The sequence below is a fragment of the Podarcis filfolensis genome (genome assembly GCF_964270895.1).
Source record: "Podarcis filfolensis genome assembly, chromosome: 4".
NCBI classification, from domain to species: domain Eukaryota; kingdom Metazoa; phylum Chordata; class Lepidosauria; order Squamata; family Lacertidae; genus Podarcis; species Podarcis filfolensis.
In genome coordinates, this window is record NC_139607.1 from 58,799,489 (window position 1) to 58,812,752 (window position 13,264).

The window sequence follows — 13,264 nt, forward strand, 5'->3', positions numbered from 1 at the left end:
CCTAGTCACAATAATAATTTACTGTCTGTTTAAAGTGGAATTGAAGACTACACAATTTAGTTCACATTTAGATTACCTCTCAAGCACTATATGTCCTAAACCTGATTGATAGCCTGGACAGCCAAACTGCTGGATCTTGCTGAATTTCAAGTACACAGGATAAATCATACCCATTTTGTTTTTTACTATCTATTTTACTTTAAAGGGGTAGCCAAAGACCTAGAGTGAGATTCAGCACAGTGCAAGGAGGCACCTGCTCATGCACTGGGGCATCTTCTTCCTCTCCTGCCAGCCTGCAGCCCACCTGGCACCACCGAAACCTTTTCTGGAGAACTGGGGCTCCTTCTGGACCAGTTTTTGGCAGTGTGTGTTTGTAGGGTGCAGAGGAGAAAGCAGAAGTCCCATTACATAAGCAGATTCTGCAAGTGAGTAGACATCTTTGGATTTTGACCCTACTTTATAAGCAGGATCCCCAGAATTATATGAGCGAAATCCATTCCTGAGGGTTACAAAAACTCTCCAGAAGAGCATGTAATACACATACAGCATGCTTACTGTGTAGCTTGGAACAACTAAACTCACAGGACAGGAGAAACACCCTGAATTATTTACCTGACTTCCTTGCATTTTGCTTTTGGTTTATTTGGTCCATTCCCCCCCTTGAATTACCAGTAATTGTAGTTCTTGAAATCATTGCCACAGTATGGATGCTTCTTAAAAAGATATTTTGTGGGTGCATCATTCAAAAAGAGTGGTGAGCCTTTGATCTCCCTTTTAAAAAGGAAAGAGCTGCCCAAGAAACATCCTCCATCAGTGCAAGAAATATGAAAGTAAAATGAAGATCAAAAAGGTAGAGTGCAAATTTGTAATAACATCTACTTGTAGCATTCAATACTTTTTTCCTTCCAAGGTTTCCAGTTATTTTACAAGTGTTAGTGCTAATTAACAATAATCTCATGTGCATGTATTAATTCCATAAGCAGGTGAAGTCTTTTACAATGGCCACCTAAGATGGGGTTGTTAGGTTTATTGCTAAATAATGTTTCCCTAGATCAGATAGCTGACAAAAAGAGCACAGTTGAATCCACCAGCAAAGCAAGCAAAGCCTTCCAAGCAACAGACTGCTCAAAGAGCCCAAGTTCAGAGAAACCCATTGATCAATGGGACATTCTTATTGCAGTTTGTATATTAACGGTTATTACTTATTCAGACTTGAAGGCTTTTTTTTTTTTTTTTTTTTGCTAAGTACAGATAAGAGTTCCTTTGTTTTCACCTAGAAATTCAGCAGCTGGTAGGTTGAAATGAAAATACTGATGGCAGACAATCTGATATAGAAATTGGGGTGTTAGTGTTTTTTTCCCCGTACTCCTATTCAGATACGTTTTATCTGCATGCTATATTCAATATGAATATTTAATTAGAGATATAGCGTATAAAATCTCAATGCACTAGAAAAGTGGAACTTACATACCCATGGGGTTTGTACCTGAATGGGCATGACCTGAGTAATCTCAAATGAAAATCTTTAAATATTCTTCATTGCTGCTACTTGGTTTTGTTGCTCTTCTAGTATTCATATTTGTGGTGTTCCCCATATAAGTACAAAAACCACAAGGTGGCACTGTACAGGGAGGTTTGACTACTTAAGAAAGAAAATAAAGTTTTGTTCTTGCATAGCATAGAAGTTTGGGCCCTTTAAAAATTCAAAATGGTGTTAGATAGTGTAAAGAAATGGCAGCTTCTATGGGTTGAGTGAATGGGACATTGGGCTGAATTGGAGGTTAAGGTTGAGTTAGAGGCTGCATTCACGCTGCAGTTTATTCCATTCTCCTGACATTTTCCTACTTGTTGTTTTGTGCGTTATATTTAAGCATTCACAAGGTATAAAAGCCACTTCTGGAAAACTATTGGAATGGAATGGAATGTAGCACAAGTTTAGCACCCGTTTCTGTGTTATTTGATTCTGGGCGGGGGGCTGGGGGAATCCCCTTAACTCAGAAAATTGTAGGAACTTTGTATGACAATTTTCCTGCCTTAGTCACACGTTGATGCACTGGTGGAGGAAGAGGAGCGCGGGGGGAGCACACCACCCCAGCAGCGTGATCCTGGTGGGGTGCCATCGTGGCTGCCCCCCCCACTGGGTGCCACTGGGTGTGTCACGCCCCTGTGGGCGGCACGCCAGCCTTGCCCCTGACTGCTCGCTGCCCCCCGGTGTTGGAGCATGAAGCTCCGCCACTGGGTTGATGCCACAGTTGCTCAAATGATAAGCTGTGAGGCAGTATACTGGCATGCCCTGCCTCCCTACCTATTTCAATGCTCATTAGGAAAAAGTAAAGCCTATGTTGGAACTCTGACAATGTAGAGGATAGAAAGAAAGCATCTGGAAACAATTGGAAGGGGAAAATGACAGGTGAGAGAAAATTATGCACCATCATCCTACCCACTGTAGGGATGGAAGAGAGTTTAAGGCAAACCAACCAAATTCACAGTTCTTGATCATATATGCAGCTCAGAATGCAATCATTGGATTATTCAAAAAGGGATATTTCACAAGGGTTTTGTAGCTAAATGCATAGAAAAGCATACATAAATGTTTTGGGGAGAATGCATACAAAATTAATATTTTAGGGGATGTGCATCCAAATGGATGTATTTTACCGTAAAAATGCATATAAATCAAATGCATTTTTTTGTAGTAAATTTCCACAGAAAATTAGATGGCATAAGTGGAAACTGGACATAGAACAGAAGCAGCCTGTTCTTTAGTCCACTTGCAGAAAAAACTACACTTTCCCAACATTGGTTTGCAGAAATGTTGTCCAGATACAATGCTGTTCCAGAGGCTGGATTATCTGCATTCAGTTCTAAGAGTTGGATAGTGAGTCTGAAACTTGTGTGTGGCTTGTGTGCTTAGGAATCTCATTGGTTTTACTTAGCATTATAAGTAGATTCTGGATTGGGGCCAAAAATATATCTTTGGGAAAGACTCAGATCCTTTTTGTATTACGCATTACTCAAACTGAAGGCACTATTTATTTTAATTGAGGCCAAGGCCACAGGTAGCCCTAAATCAAGATGTGGCCAACCTCATGAAAAAGTAATGTTGCCTTCCCCTTCCTTCATTCATTGTGGCCACATTGCCACAACAGGTGAAATGAAGGTGATTGTCCTGAAATCACAGTGATTAGAAGAAATACAAACTATCCAAAGAATGTAGGAAGTGATGAATTATAGGACCAAGTGTAGGTTCAAAACTGAGGGGTGCTTAATGATCAAAATGTTAGCGGAGGAAAACCTACAAGCATCCAGGAACTTGCAAGTTTTCATTCACAAACTTAAGATCGCATACTTATATGCTAAAAACACAAGAAAATGATTCTTTATTAATCCACTGGGAGATGTCACCAGGAGTCTGGGAGTGAGGTTTCTCCACCCAGCTCAGAATTCCACCCACAGTGAGGTGTGTCTGTCTTTACAGACATCTCTTTACAGATTTCATCAGTTGCTGAAGATGCCCCTCTTTACCCTGGCCTTTGAAAACTGAAGAATTGATTTTGGTGTCTTCCCTGTAATGTGTTGTATGAATTATTGATTTTGGATTATGGATGGGGTTATTGTTTTCATTGTGGTTTTATATGCTATAACCTACCCTTGGGCCTTCTATTGAAGGCTTAATAATAACAACAACAACAACAACAACAATAACTACAGCAACATCAGCAAATACACACTCACCACACATGCCACACACATATGCAGACACATTCAGACAAACACAGCCACACATATTCAGACACACATTTGGTTTTCTGGGGTGGGAAATTAAGGAAGGGAAGCTCTCTTCTTATCTTTTAAAAGGGCCTCTACTCCCTTATTGGGCACTAACACTCCAAGAAGACCTTTGCAAACAGGAAACAGACTTCCCACCTGTTTCCTGAGCTCTAAAACCTTGCAGTGCTGCTATTACTGCAGGAACCTCTTCTTTCTGTTTCCTGAGCTACCTGGGAGGCAAAAAGGCCCCATTTACAAATAAAAAGTGGCACTCAACTTGAGGACTGAAAACATTTTGGAAATCTAGAAATACCAGAAAACCTATTTGGGAGGTCTTGGAGGACCACATAGAAATACTTTGGGGGACAGATATAGGCAATGGGTAGGGTTAAAGGTAAAGGTACCCCTGCCCGTACGGGCCAGTCGTGTCCGACTCTAGGGTTGTGCGCCCATCTCACTTAAGAGGCCGGGGGCCAGCGCTGTCCGGAGACACTTCCGGGTCATGTGGCCAGCGTGACAAAGCTGCTCTGGCGAGCCAGCACCAGCACAGCACACGGAAACGCCGTTTACCTTCTTGCTATAAAGCGGTACCTATTTATCTACTTGCACTTAAGGGTGCTTTCGAACTGCTAGGTGGGCAGGAGCTGGGACCGAAAGACAGGAGCTCACCCCGCCGCGGGGATTCGAACCACCGACCTTACGATCGGCAAGTCCTAGGCACTGAGGTTTTACCCACAGCGCCACCCGCGTCCCTAAATGGGTAGGGTTAGCCACCCCTAATCTAGGTAGAAAAATGTAAGCTGAAGATAACGTCCTAGATCTGAAAAAGTTGATGGCTGTAATGCAATCTTAGAAGTAATGTCCTTGGTGGAAGAGAGAAGTCTTTCTGTTCCACTTCAAGATTTGGTTAAAAGCTGACCACATAATTTTAGATGCATGACTTGGATATTTTAAACTATTATCCCATTCTCTATTCAATGACATGACATTTTTATTTCCCCAATTTACATCCATAGGATTTTTTTCTAATGGAATTGACATACATATGCATCTTCCTATATAAATAAAAATGTAAGTCTGTTGTCATGCAGCAGTTTGTGTGGCCACCAATAGGTGGTTACACCAACTCCAGTGAGATGGCAAGCAGCATGAGCAGCAGGTAATCTAGGCAAGGTGTTTAACATGAGGGGAGGCACTTCACAAAGCAGTATGGCAAATTGCTCTATGTGTAGCACCTCACCCCCAATTAAACATGGTTTTAATTTTACATGCACAGAGACACACTCTACCTGCTTTAAATATGTAATTTTATATCCAACCCTATCCACTAGTTCCTTCTAGGGTGTCATGAAGAACCACATAGCTGTATTTTCAAGCCTTCAACTACTTATCCCCAAAAGTGTGACCAAGGAACATGAACTTGAAAATATCTACTCTACATACACATATTTGGGAAGGAAACATCTTTTATGAAAAGTTCAAGTTCTTTGAACTTTTTCCCACTGGAAAGCTTTGGAGTTGGGGGGTAGGCTAAGTTCAAACAAGATTATTACTTAATTAACTAGGAGCGATTATTTGGCCACAAATGGGGAAGGAATCTTTTGTGGGGGTTTTGCTACAAATTCTCCCTAAATATATGGATGCAGACTGTGTTTTCACCTCACAACCTGTTTTATAAAAGCATAGGGACAAGCAATATCAAAACATAAAACAAACAGACCAAAATCTTAGTAGCTGTATAGCTATAACAGGTCAGATTGTGTGTGTGTGTTCTTTACTTTCTTTTAAAAAATCCAGAAGCCTGTACTTTTCCATCTCATAAATATTTCAGATAAATCTATGAATAATTAGTGCAACAAAGATTAAATCTTCTTCTAAAGATGCACGGTGAATGAAGTAAAGCACTGCTAACATGCAGCTAAGTCTTGAGCATTTATACAGTCTGAAGCAGGAAATTTCTCGCACACAATAGAGATTAAACACACTCGGTGCATACAGTATTCTCCTCAGCATTCTGAATTGGGACTATGGCGTAGCAGTTGTTGTCTTGAGCAGGTTTTTCTTGGTGATTTTCAAGCCTGGTGTTACCTACCCAAGTGGCAGTGACACCAGCTTTCACCGAAGCCTTATTACTCTTAAAAGAGCAATTTGGTTGGTTGCACGGCTATTAGGATCAGACAGCCAAGCTTAAAGCTGTCAGTACAACTGCTTCTCATCTGTTCTCTTTCTCTCTCTCTTTTTTTCTTTCTCTCACCCCCCACAATCCTGACATCTTTTCTCTGTTCTGCTGGACACCGGCATTACTGTTTTTATCATTTTCAATCACGCTCACACTGAAAGCTGACGAATATATTCCCACTGAAGCCAAAGTGAGGAGCACGAAATTCTTTTATAGCTCCTATAGTAGCAGCAGCAGCAACAGCAGCAGCAGCAGCAGCACTAGCTGCATGTTGTGTGTGGGAAAAGCTGGATCACAGAGAGATGTGGCGTTCCTCAGGGCTACTTCACTAGATATTACTTCAGAATGGCAAAGCCGCTCCGTGTACTGATTTTTCAATGATTAATGACTCCTTTCCAAGCAAAGACTGAATGGAGAAAGTGAGGAGAAAGATGTAAGGGGTGGGGGGAGAGAAGACCTGTGGAAAATAACTTGCGGAAATGTTATCATCAGAGAGACAGAGGGAAATTACAATGCTTGAACTTCTTTTTATTTTGATGCTGCTCTTCTCTGGACCAACTCTAAGCAAGCTAAGTAGGACTAAATCAGGCAAACACTGGAAGGGTGGTAAGTGATAAAAGTTTTATAAGGAATGTCAATCGGAAACCCTGAAAAGCAAACAGGGCTCATATTTGATTTCTTGTTAATAAATATATTTTTTTGAAATGGTTGAGGTTTTAATTAGTGTCTAGATTTCAGATAAATTCTGAATGGAATATAGAATTGAATCTAATGTGTTGCTTGTACATTTTCCTGTGTAAAGCCTTTCCTTCCAAAAGGGAAGTATGGACTTAAATAAGCATGAATGCATAAGAGATCTTGGCATATCTGGATAAAGCTTTTGCCATGTACATATTCTAAACAGGTGATTTAGAAATTGGTGTACTTGTGATTGTGATAGCATTGTTTGCTTGTTTCAGAATGGATATGGGAGAGGGGGAAGGGAGAGGGGGTACAGATGCTTGTGTCTATGTTGCCTGTAAAGGCACTGTAGGCTCCCGAGATTCACCTGTTTTATATATATAGGTACTTTATTCTGTTCAATGTACACATTATTAGTACACATTATGAAATTGTTGGGCAGACATTTTTTCAGAACATGACTGTTACGGAAATGCAGTGCCAGCATCACTAATGGACTGGCTGAATGTATCAGTGTTGATGTGTTAATAATGAATAATTGCATTAACTTTATTGAATTTATTTTATTGTGCTAAGAAAAAAAAAACACCTCTTACAGCTTTTGAAGGCTGCAATCTATTTCTTTCCACGCTCATAAACTCAGGAGGATATGTGCGCTATTTGTGCTGTTACAGTTCACGAAATATTAATTTTGCTAAAGTTTGCTTTGTTTTGCTTCTGGAAAGTAATAAATTGATATCTATGGGAAAACATGGAATAAAAATAGTTGATAATCAAATAGTAAATGAATATCAATGATTTGGGGGAAAAAGTGGTTGTAGCAGATGCTAGACAGTATTCGCCTTCTCTTTCACCCCAGATGTTTCTTGATATTGTTGACTGGAAACACCCCAGGACTTGTGCACCTCTCCAGTTGATCACTGCTTCAATAGCACTTTCTGGTTTTTTTATACTGTCAGTGTTGTGATCTGAGGTTAAAGAGTAACATCAACATTAAGAAGAAGTTTTAATAATTCATCACAACATCTCAGCAGGAGACTCTCATCCCATCCCTCCCTCCCCCCCCCCATCTCTCATTGCATGAAAGACTTTACAAACCATCCACGTGCTGTATCTTCAAGGGAAAAGTTCCAGCAGGAAATTAGCCTGAAATGTGTAAAGCACAAGGTAGCCAACAGATTATGAATCTGTCTTCTTTTGCTTTTGCTTTATTTCATTGAAAGTTGTGGCAGGTGAACATGACTGGCTTGCTTATGACATGTTTTATTTTTCTTCTTATGTGTACTTGATACCCGTGCAGAAGAACTTGCTGTACTTCCTGCCTGCCAGTGTCAACGGAGGCAGGGAATGTGGTTCATGAAATGCAGATGGTGTGAAGCTGAGTTGTGACAAAGGCCTACAGTGAATTTGCAAACTAATCATGTTAGCTTAATAGATAAGATCCCTGCCTTCTCTGGTAGCTATAGGTTTCTCCACACAGGCACATCATCACATCACCTCCACTACATGAAACAGACTTTCTCTCATGGTCACTCAATAATGATATGGTTGATAAATGAGCAGAAATGCCTAAGTTGCCCCTTGATGGTTGTGGCAAGGTGGAAAGCAGAGTGCACATCCCTGCTTGGTTTATAAAAGCTTGTGTCCTTATTAGTTGTTTCTTGATTGTGTGCAAAAGGTCAACTGACTGTTTTGCTGTGAATAAAGTTTCCAATTTCACAAGTTACCACTCAAGGTATTTTGTGGATGTTTCTGGCAATATCTGACAATGGCAAGTTAGGCATTGGATAAATGCCTTGTATCTCATTAGTAGGAGAAGCTGAGATGAGGATAGGGAAATAAAAGGCTGCCATAAGCAGAGTACTTGTGCATGAACGGATCCTTAGGTATGAAACTGAAGTGCTTTGCTTTGGCTATACAAACATTTGGTAACAAACGTGTACTGTACAGTTTTCAGAAGTTATATGGACCCTATACAGAGGGAATGCAATGACGGAACAGATTACATTAGATTCATTAGACAGGATAGAGAAGAGGGAAGAAAGGATATTCAAAACTGACATATCCGTTTGGGAAATATATTTCACTATATTCTCCCCCACTTCCACTTTGGCTCTAGAAATCTGGAAAAACCATGAGCACATGGGTTTTGTAAACATTTGTACTTGCACAAACATGTTCAGATACTGAAAGTTCCACAGGTGACAAAGAACCTGTCAGGCTTTTTCTTTGTTGGCTCACATCTTATCTGTGGTTTTGTTGTTGGTTCTCTATCTCCCAACAAGGTACTGATTTTTCCAGTAGTATCAGGGGACAACATGTTTACTACTCATAGTTTGTTTCTTGTTCTGAATACATGGTAAGTAGCAACTGTTCTGAATGCTCAACATTTTGTTGTCAGTTACTGTTGTTGAAAGAGCTGCCTTAGTTCTTCTAATAGTTCTTTCCCGCAGTTAGTACCGGAAGAATTACACTTGCACAAAACAATATAGGTATGATAAAATATTGTTTTATTTGAAGTCTGGCTTGATGAATAAGGATCTGCTGCTGCAGCATGTGTTTCCTCCACATCTTTCCAGTAATGTTAGAAGGTCCAGGGCACCTGGGAACAGACCATAAAAGGATTCCTTCACACATAACTATTGTCCTATATTGTAGGATAAGGACGCGGGTAGCGCTGTGGTCTAAGCTACTGAGCCTCTTGGGCTTGCTGTTCAGAAGGTCAGCGGTTCGAATCCCCATGATGGGGTGAGCTCCCATTGCTCGGTCCCTGCTCCTGCCAACCTAGCAGTTCGAAAGCACGCCCAAAAGTGCAAGTAGATAAATAGGTACCACTCTGGCGGGAAGGTAAACAGCATTTCTGTGCGCTGCTCTGGTTTTGGTGTTCCATTGCACCAGAAGCAGCTTAGTCATGCTGGCCACATGACCCGGAAAAACTGTCTGCGGACAAAGGTCGGCTCCCCCTGCCTGTAAAGCGAGATGAGTGCCGCAACCCCAGAGTCATCTGCGACTGAACTTAACTATCAGGGGTCCTTTACCTTTACCTTTATTGTAGGATAGGGAGTTCTGGCTCTGAAAGGAGCCACCGGTGCTGCCAAATCACCTGGCTTCTAAGGTACTTTGGGCCCTAAACAACATGGGCCCAAAGGCTTGTATTCAATGCAGCACTAAGTAACCATCCCATTAGTGCAAGGATTTTCACTTGTCAGCAGGACTTCCCCCACTCTCCTCTTCCTGTGCTTCCCCAAATCTAGGAGTTCTTACAACCCCATGGAGCAGATTTGGGGACATAGATGTGCATAGCACACTTCCTCAGTGTGTGAAGCCAGGGAATTTGTCTTTGTGGAAGAGGAGATGACAGTGCTATGGGGAAATTACCTTGGCCCCACTTGGAGGGCTCATGCTGTTGCCTGAGGTTTTGCAACAATGCAGGGCCCCCATGTTTGCACACCACAAAAGCATTCCCTCACCATCACAGATCTCTCTCCGCAAAAGGTGGCAAGCAGTAGGCTCTTTGCAAACAAACTAAAACACACTCCCACCATTGCAGGAACATCTATCCCATCCTCCTACAGCCTCTTCACTGTGCTAGCACTCATGGCTTGGATGGAGGTGGGCACCATAACCTGCTTGAGGTTGTTGGACACATCTCATTGGAAGACACAGAGAAGCAACCTGGTTGCGATGGTGTAGCTAGTACTCTACTACAGCTGAAAAAAGGTCAGGGACTCACAAAGCCACATTTTAAAAAGACATTAATGTGTGTCTGGGCACACCTGGCACACCCTGTACACATGCTTATATTTGGAGAGTGCATGGGGCAAGTGTGGAGAAGGGGAAGAAGTCCATATGTGCAAGTGGAAATCATTTTCATGGTTCCCCCATGCCCCAGAGGTTCAGTTCACCTTTACTAGGGCCTGAGTCTTTAGTGTTGCAAGCCTTGTGTCTGGAAGGAAACATCCCCGCTTTCTTTTAGGTGCTTTTTAAAAACAAAAACAATACCCTAGACAGTTCAGACAGGCCTCTGTTGAACTGGATTGTTTTTGTGAACCAACCATTTTTTATCAACATGTTACTAATGCTTTTAACCAATGCTATTGTCGTTAGATTACATTTTTCTGTTGTGTACCACTTTGCTGTATTTCCTGTGAGAGCCTGGTTTATAAATATTTAAAAAAATAAATAGTGCTGAAGGAGCCAGGTGATGGGGAAGGAACCACACTGCAGCATCTCCCCTCTTGCTAAGATAATGTTGGAAAGGGCCTTTAAACACAATGGATATGAACTGTGATAATAAATACCTTCTACAAAATCACCAGTGTGCCTATTGTGCAACATCTTAAGGACCTTGAACGTAGTAACTGTTCACTACGTTTACAAAGCAGTTGCCCTGAACATTGTCTGGATGCTGCAGTTGTAAAGAATTCAAACTGTTCCTTCTTAAATTATATGTATGAATATTCAGTTATGTAGCGGACATATCCAAGGATGTTGTGTATTGGCCCCAAATCTTTTTTCTGAGTGCCCTGGGTGTTTCTGGGTAGGTGGTGAATTCAAGGGAAATAGAACTGTGATGTCCTTTTGGATTCCAGGTAGGCTATTAGAAAAATTGATTGATTGATTGATTGATTGATTATTTATTTATTATTTTATTTAGAGGTCACCTGGAAAGTAATAAATGGGGGCAATTAAAGAGAAAAGTGAATTTATTTGGAACAGGATCTCTTGGGAAATTGATTGAGATAAATGAAGTGAAAAGCATTTAGGGTGATCTAGAATGGAGTGCTAATTAATTCAGGGCTTGTGCCCTGCATCTTTTAAGTACACTGCTAGGTATATCTGATCTTGAGATTCATCATAATAATCTATGGAAATCACATCTACTTCTTTCATATTGTCAAATCTTTTCTCAATATGCACATAAAGATTTGATGTGGGTTGGAAATGGATACAGTGGATTTACATGTATATAAACAGAAGATGTGAAAGCCAAATTGGCCAAATGCCCTGAGAAAATTGGGCATCTATTGACAACTAGTAGGCCATTGAGAATATCAGGTAGGTATTACTGAGGAAAGTGGTAGTCTTTACTTTTGTTCAGCATACACAATTAATAATTTGTTAGAGGGAAAACTGAAGTTGTTCCTGCTGACTCCACCCTCAGCCTCCACACAAGTATATTGCGTAGGCTTCCTATACATTATCCAAGGCTTCAAAAATTCGAAGGTACAGATTGCACCAGGAAGATTTGTCAGGTACTAAACAGTGGCTAGGAACATTACAACTTCTTTCCATCTATAATTTTTTCCACCTACAAATCCAGGTGGAAATCCAGCAAGTCATTAGACATTTAAAAGAGAAATGTTGCTGTACTAATAGTTACCCTGTGAAAAAGTAGCAGTTTACTTCCACAAAGGCCACAATGCTATTCATCAGAATTGATGTGTAGTTAGCATGACTTATTTTAAAGAGAGAGCTTCATATCAGGAAGCATCATTATTATTTATCAGAGAAAATCATGCCTGCTACTGGTTTATCACCAGATAGTTATCCATAATATATCTGCAGTAAAAAAAACTTGGGCCACAGTTTTCGGTACATGTGTGAGTTAAAGGAGCACCATTTGTCCAAGTTGCAATATTTGTGTAAAGTTTATACAGCAACTGATGGGCAAACTGCTTTTCCAGTTAACAGTGCTTACATTTTTACTCTTTTCTTGGCTCCTTTTAGTACAACTCCTCCAGCTGGAACCCAACCTCTTCTATACCAAAGTATATCTAGGATTGTGTGGCCTTGATTCCCATTTTTGATCCTGTCCATTCTTTCCATTGGTTTTTCTTTCTGGGTATAGAAAGTTGCCCTTTACAATGCAGTACAATTCATAGGTCCCAGTGTCTGTTGTCCATTATCTTATCTGCAATGCCACCTTCATTTGAATTCCTCATTGTATTTGCTTGCAGTGGTTGCTGTTAAAAAAACCCCACACATCCCCAAAAATTACTTGTCAGAAAGTAGATTTGTAATTCTGAAGAGAAAATTCTTAAATTAGAAGCTGAGCAAATTCATTATGGGAAAATAGATGTGAGGAAAGAAGCTTTGGAACAGTTGTGAAGTATTGTCAACATTAGAGAATCAGCAGGCAAAACCAAAGTTTCTTAATTAGCACTACAAATAGAATGAACCCATGGAAATTGCCTGTTAAATGTTCTAAGAGATCAGATATTCAGAGATATTAAAATGCTGGCTCTTTTTTGGGGGGGGGGATCTGGTTTTCGTTTTGATTTTACGTAAGTGATTTTTAATGTGAACCGCCCTGAGACCTTCAGATATAGGGCGATATAGGAATAAAATAAATAAATAAATAATCATAATATTCCAAATGATGAACTGCCCCACATACATATTGAGGTGCCTAAGAAAGCTATGTGGGTATTTTGGCTTTCCCCGTTTTAGTAATTTTTTAAAAGGCAGTTACATTAACTGCTAAATACCATTGATTTTAGACTCTTAACAACTCAAAGAATTTTCTGATAAATATTCAAGGACCACATTTTAAAAGCCATTTGTAAACACCTCTAGGAATTCTTCGGAAGAAGGGAGTGAAACTTTGGTTTCATGGTTTAATCTTTAAAA

At 40.4% G+C, this 13,264-nt stretch overlaps 1 protein-coding gene across 23 annotated transcripts in view; it reads left to right on the forward strand.

Moving 5' to 3' along the window:
• Positions 1-6,414: 6,414 nt before the first annotated feature.
• Positions 6,415-13,264, forward strand: part of ROBO2 (roundabout guidance receptor 2) — a 794,080-nt gene continuing 787,230 nt past the window's right edge. For all 23 annotated transcript variants that reach the window (XM_083611373.1, XM_083611378.1, XM_083611374.1 and 20 more), the window contains exon 1: positions 6,415-6,556. In XM_083611373.1, coding sequence (XP_083467499.1) covers positions 6,430-6,556 — 127 coding nt within the window. In that variant the 5' untranslated portion in view covers positions 6,415-6,429. The remainder of the gene's footprint in view (positions 6,557-13,264) is intronic.